The following is a 7,304-nucleotide window of genomic DNA, read 5'->3' on the forward strand; positions in this document are numbered from 1 at the left end:
TTTCTCTCTCTTCTGCCCCTCTCTTCTCTCTCTTCTGCCCCTCTCTTCTCTCTCTCTCCCACTCTCTCTTTCTTCTACCTCTCTCTTTCTTCTACCTCTCTCTTATTTAATCAATTTAAATGTCTGAGTAGTGTAATGCTAATAAACTATAATAGACTGAGAAAGGTATACAATACTCTCCTTATATAAAATAAAAAACAGAAACAGAAATCTAAAAAGAAATCTAAAAAGAAAAATACAGGAAGAAAGATAAAAAGAAAATAAAAGTTAATTTACTTCACTAAGAATAACTTGTGTAAAAGAATGATTTTTGGCAAGACAATTCCCTTCCTTGCTGTGAAACAAAGTGACAATAACATGCAATAATATATTATATTATATTATATTATATTATATTATATTTCAAACACTCACATATATATATATGGGTATGTGGATATAGAATTTGCTTTGTAATTATGTGTTTTCAGGTTCTATCCTAGTATGTGACACCTTGGGAAAATGTCTTCTCACACATACATACACAGACATGAGACAGTTTCTTTCGATCAGATACACTCACAAGGCGTTGTTAGGCTTGGGATTATAGTAGAAAACTCTTGCCCAGGATATTATGCAGTGGGATTGAACCTGAAACCAAGTGGTTACAAAGTGAGCTTCTTAACCACATAACCATGCCTATGCCTATATTTTTTTTCTTTTCTTTTTTTCTTTGTCCTAGTGTTTATCTCAAATGTTATGTCCTAATGTCAGTGCAACTGAGATATTATTCCAATTGATGTGACTGATGTCTATCACTGTTACTAAGGGTTCCACTTGAAATGGTTCCTGCTATGAAGAAGCCTTGAATAAAAGGTGGAATTTGAACTCAGAGTGCAAAGAACTTGTAATAAGAGGGAACTGTAATATGAGGAACAAAGTATGGTTCACCTACCTCTTGGCATTAGCTATGCAGCTGGGTTAAATCTAAGATGCACCTTACCCATCTGACCTACTGCTAATTCCCTTTCTAGCTCGCATGTCTACTCGTGTCCGTCCACTACAGCTGCCTGAGGCAAAGAGACCCATGCTGGTCCTGCATCCATCACTTCCTCACTCCCTCTTCCTTTACCAGTAGGGCCCCTCAGCCATTGACATCATTGCTCTTTCCTTCCGGTTCACCTCAGCTCCACAAAACTGAAACAAATACTGCATGGCATTCTATCCAATAATCCCATGTCATTGCCAATTCACTGCCTTCACTATGCAACATCAAATTATATCAGGGCTATAGAGAAGGAAACTGAATCAATGAAATTCCAACTTAATCTGATTTTCACTGGCTCTTGTGCGGGTGGCACATAAAAGACACCATTTCGAGCGTGGCCGTTTTCGTGTAGGTGACATGTAAAAGCACCCACTACACTCTCTGAGTGGTTGGCGTTAGGAAGGGCATCCAGCTGTAGAAACTCTGCCAAATTAGATTGGAGCCTGGTGTTGCCATCCGGTTTCACCAGTCCTCAATCAAATCGTCCAACCCATGCTAGCATGGAAAGCGGACGTTAAACGATGATGATGATGATGATGATTATCAGCAGGTTTTACAAGTTTTACAACATTGAAATTAACTAGTTACGCAATCACACACACACACACACACACACACACACACACACACACACACACACACACACACACACACACACACACACACACACACACACACACACACACATTCTCAGTTTTATATATATATATATATAGATATATATATAGGTAGATAGATAAATATTAATAATGGTCAGGAGAACAGAGATTTTCCACATCTGTAATTTTATTAAACAGTTATTTACAGCTTTCTTTGTGGACCTACAGACGTTTCAACTGCATTGACTGCACATTGCTAGATGTGCTTCCTGGTGTTATTGTCAGTAACATTTCATCAGCGTCCATTATTTTTCAGCTGTTTGAAGTTAAGCTGAAGAAATCAGGAAGTGGAATGAATAAGTTGTTTTTTTAAGAGGTGTTGGTGTTACTATAAATAGTTGTAGTTTCATTGATTCATTGTACCTCACTTCATGTACCAAACTTAGCTGTGGTGAACCATGGGTTAATGAAACTATAACTATTTACAGTAACCTCTTAAAAAAACAACTTATTCATTCAACTTCCTGATTTCTTCAGCTTAACTTCAAACAGCTGAAAAATAATGGACCCTGATGAAATGTCACTGACAATAACACCAGGAAGCACATCTAGCAATGTGCAGTCAATGCAGTTGAAACGTCTGTAGGTCCACAAAGAATGCTGTAAATAACTGTTTAATAAAATCATAGATGTAGAAAATCTGTCCCCTGATCATTATTAGTACTATTACTTACGCAGCGAGAAAAATTACCAGAGTTAACAACTTATTGCTAACTCTGGTATCACCAATATTTGCTTGGTTAGCTGACATAAAACCAGGATTACATATCCCTTCGAAATCGTTTTTGGAAATAAATAAATATATGTATGCATGTATGTATGTATTATGTATGTATGTATGTATGTATGCATGCATGCATATATGCATGTCGCTTAGTGGCTGACAGTATGTGTGTCACTGATCATGAGCAAGAGTTATGGGGGAGCATTATGGCCATGTGTTGAGAGGGATTATTTGGGATTTGAATAAATGTAAGAAAAGAAAGTTTGAAAGAAATATTAGCCATTTTTCATACTTTCTGGGGGTGAACAAATAGGAAATAACAGTTGCTACCCAAGGACAAAAATCGTGTTACACAGTGTTATATACAGTAAATTTCTATTGCAAAACAACTCCATTACCTTACAGTTCTCTGTTGTTTGAATTAAACTCTGTATTGAAATATCAGATGGGAGAAGTGTAAATAACTACATTATCAAATTATTAAAATCTTTGAAAATTCTTTCAATACTTGGATTTCTTTTCCTTCTGTTTTTGTCCCTTTCTCTTCCCAGATGTTTCTTAATCAATAATGTTTCTATTAATACTAATTGAATGTTATCTGTGATTTTCCTTAACGTACAAAATCAATACAAGTGGAACCAGTTGCAATCAGTTTTCGAAATAGCAACCTGAGGCTACTGAAATCTGAATCCTTAGGAATCTGAGACAAGAAAAACTTGATGCTTAAAACTTTGTAACTTCGATATGTTATTACTGAACTTTCAACATTATTCTTTAGATGATAACAGATATTTTAGAAGCAAAAGAAAATGTTTCTTACTAAACTGAGAATAAATTTTCCCCACTCTCATTCTTCACGATTTTACCCCCACCACACACACTCTTTCCCTCCCCTCCCTCTCTCTTTTTGTCACTACTCTCAATCTACTTATTTGATACCATCACTTTCCAATAAAAGAACCTACCCAAAGTGCTAGACATGTTCTCACAACAACCCAATTCATTTCACTTTTAAACTATATCTTACTATTTACCTTCAGAATAAGTATGTTTATTCAGTGAGTTACACAAAAATCCATTTGTGTGTGTGTGTGTCTGCCTGTCTGTCTGTCTGTCTGTCTGTCTGTCTGTGTGCATGCCTGCGTGTGTGTTAAACAATTAATTTCAGAGAGGGCTTAGTTGGGTATTTGTATCATTATATCTTCATTGTTCAATTCTTGGGACTCAGTTATGCAATGGTTATTGCACTCTTCAGTCTATTTTTTCCCATGTAACCATTATTTCCATGAATCAATCAATGAAAATGGTGCAGAATAAAAGGTAAACTCCCATTAGTGAATTGGCAAAATTATTAGAGCATTGGACACAATGCTTTGCAGTATTAAACTGTAGTCCTTTATATTCTGAGTTCCAATCCCACCACCAGCACTACCACTAGGTTTTTTAGTCTTCTGTAGTTGAGAAAATTAAACATCTGTGAAGTACAAGTGTCAATATAATTGACCAGACTTCTCCCCACCAAACTTATGTGGCCTTGTACCAATATTAGAAATTAATATTCCTATAAGGTGACTTAGATATTAATGGAATAATTATAAAATACCATGATCTAGTTTCAATTCTTGGTCGTAACTATTTCACAACACTTATATCACAAATATGATTGACAAAAGCATAAAGGTTAAAAAAAATGTAAAAAAGAACCCTATTGTTTTGCTCTGCACCAAAGTCACTCAAATCCATCAATGGATATCATTGATTATGAAATATCAAGTAATTGAATTCATTATGTGTGACACAATTCAAACATTGATTGATGAATTGATTAAGTTTTATTTCAGCTAATTGTGTAAGAAATTAGTGTTGCAGTTTCTTTGAAACCTAATCTAATTCAAAGAGAATTTCATATGTTTAATGTTGATTTTTTTTCTTTTGCAGGAAGACAGTCTCCGTTACCTGTTGAATCCACAAAGGCGAAGAAGGCGTTGTCCTCCAATATGGTGGAAGATATTTTTGTGGCTTGGTGCCAATCTTCTCTTTTTTGGAATTGTTGGGATTCTGGTTGGTTATTTAGTGCCACAGAGAAAAGTCATCATTGATATTAACAGTAATACAAAAATTGCAATGGTTGACAGAGATGCTGAACGCTACAACAAAATGCTTGATGTTTGTAAAGTTATTGGTCTTATTATTTTCTGTGCTGGTGGAGCCATTTTCTCATTGTCTTTGCTTTTTCCAAGTTTTTTCACAAGTTACTGTGAGGATGATATTCATGATGCTACAGAAGAGTCTTTCCAAATCAGTGTTGGAGATATGGAGAAAAGATCCAATTCTTCTGTAGAAATGACCATTCCAGTCACAGCTGAAACAAAGAGTGTCCAGCCAAATATTGGCCAGTCTGTTGTAGTCACTGATGATCTCATAAAAATGAAAGACTGAAACACTCTACTCCTGTTGGTAGTTCCTTGTCTGAACATAGTGATCTCTTATAGCAATAAACTGTATTGTGTCTCAGTCTGGAAATGTTAGACACTTCAGTTGGCTATGACATTTTCTTATTGTAACAAACTGTCTGTAATGTCATGTGTATGAGTGTTTTTCATGTATTTATCAGGAAATGGTATTTATTGGTATGAAAGAAAATGGCATTCAAGCATAGAGTGTCGTTAGAGTAATGACACACTATGCTTAAATAATAATACTTTAATAAAACTTTTGCTTCCATTCTGGTGTCCATTTACATTAATTTCTTAGGAACATTCATTACAAAGAGGAAAAAAAAAACAACAGATGTTTATTAAATATTTTCTTTCATGATGGCATGAGAAATTGTGTTATTTATTGATAAGCAATAGAGTTAGTGGCTATTATTTATAATTTAGTATGACTTTAATACATTAAGTGAATACTTGTGCTTGTTGTAAAAAGACTTCTTCCAAGATGACAACCACATGTTTTTGTGGTTGCCATTTTCGAAGTTATCAGAAATAAATTAATGGTCTATGGTGTGAATTCTACAATCTATTGAAATCTTTCCTACTGCTGTTGAGTAGCCCCAATCACCTCTGCTCAAGTATGAAGATGTGGAAGTAACTTACAGTATCTTTAGCTGTGTCCATCCTGTCTTTATAGGTGGTATTTTGTCCCAAAAGTATATGACTTAAAAACCAACAAAAACATGATTTAGTATTTTACAAATAACGGTGACTATTGAGGTAGATTTGGATGCTACATCAAACAAGCCAAATTACTAAATAGAAATTCAGTTATACTATAAACACATTACATTAATATTTTATAGATATGATGGGGTGCTGTAAAGTTCCTGGCTTTAAATGTATTGTGAAAGGCCTGGTTGGAGGCTCAACCTTTCAAGTTCTTTTACAGGGCTTACAAAAACTGAAGGACAGCTGCAATAAGTGTGAGGATCTGAGAGGGGAATATCTACAATAAAATCATAATTAACTGATCCTCCTGTATTTTCTCTTACCCAAAGCCAGGAACTTTTCAGCAACCTATCGTATGTTAAATTTCCTTCATTATTTATAAGTATAATATACCACTGTTTAAACATATAGTCTCTATTTGATAAATTTGCCTTATTCAAACATTCATAAATCATGGTTTCAATATTGATAATACATGAGAGACAAGCATGGTTGTGTGACAAAAAGTTTTCTTCCCAACCACTTTGTTTCAGGTTCAGTCCCTCTGTGTAACACCTTGGGAAAATGTCTTCCACTATAGCCCCAGGCTGACCAAAGTCTTGTGAGTGGATCTGGTAGATGGAAACTGAAAAAAGCTTGGTGTATATATATATATATATATATATATATATATATATATACATACCCATGCACATACATGTGTGTGTGTGTGTGCATGTGTTTACTGTGCCCTTGCTTTAATATTGCATGATAGTTGTAAACACGTGTCACTGGCATGCAAGCAGTGTATTTCATGTCCAATCTTCTGAAAAATCATGTGAAGTCAGGAGTGGTGGGGAGAGAAATTACTTCACAGGTGAGGGTTGATGATGGGAAGGGCATCTGACCATAGAAAATCCACATTAAAAAATTCCATCTGACCCATGTGGGCATGGAATTGTGGATGTTAAAATGGTAATGGTGATGATGATGATGATGACTTAGTTATGTAGTGAAATAATTGAAATAGAAACGTTAACAGCACATTCAATGATCAATTTAATACTTAAACAAGGCTAATACCAATGCTGTCTTTCAGCTCTGTGGTTGAAATCAATAACTTTTAATCCTACTTTGTTGCAAAACAAGCAGGAATTAAATTAAATTAATTAGAAATAGAATAAAATAAGACAGTAACTCTAATCTTTTGTAGTATGGCAACAAATGCAGACATGTTTTGGTCATACTAGACTTCATCAGCATACAAGACTTCATAAGCAAAGCATAGTCTAACCAGTACTGCAAGAACTAAGAGCTGTATACTTTTTTAGGAAATATATTTAAAAAAAACCCATTACATGGTATAACTGAAGTGAGAGGAATAGCCAGAAACACTTGCTTCAAGAAAGTCAAATAAATAAAATACTGTTAAGTTTGTGTTAACATATCTAATATAGTAAACATTATACAGAAATATTTGTATTGAGAGGGAAAGATAATATTAAGTGAATGATATTGTTTTAATCAATTTAACAAGTATGGAAGACAACTTCTGATGTGTTTCAGCTTTATCAGATCTCTTCAGCAATGTATAAATTTCACTGTATGAACCAAAGTAATGGTAATGGTGGGAGAATCACTAAAAGAAGTACGTGTGTAAGCATGGAAAATAAGCATTTTCAGTTATCATATTTGATGGCAGAGTAATCAGAAATATGATGAAATATATATATATATATATATATATA

At 34.4% G+C, this 7,304-nt stretch overlaps 1 protein-coding gene across 1 annotated transcript in view; it reads left to right on the forward strand.

Annotated features, from left to right (window-relative positions):
• The window catches only part of LOC106881802 (neurensin-1), a 45,311-nt gene extending 40,177 nt beyond the window's left edge, over positions 1-5,134 (forward strand). The window contains exon 3 of the mRNA XM_014932315.2: positions 4,349-5,134. Within this exon, the coding sequence (XP_014787801.1) occupies positions 4,349-4,849 (501 nt within the window). The 3' untranslated portion in view covers positions 4,850-5,134. The remainder of the gene's footprint in view (positions 1-4,348) is intronic.
• Positions 5,135-7,304: the final 2,170 nt, after the last annotated feature.

This window comes from Octopus bimaculoides, chromosome 4, assembly GCF_001194135.2.
Source record: "Octopus bimaculoides isolate UCB-OBI-ISO-001 chromosome 4, ASM119413v2, whole genome shotgun sequence".
Taxonomy (NCBI): domain Eukaryota; kingdom Metazoa; phylum Mollusca; class Cephalopoda; order Octopoda; family Octopodidae; genus Octopus; species Octopus bimaculoides.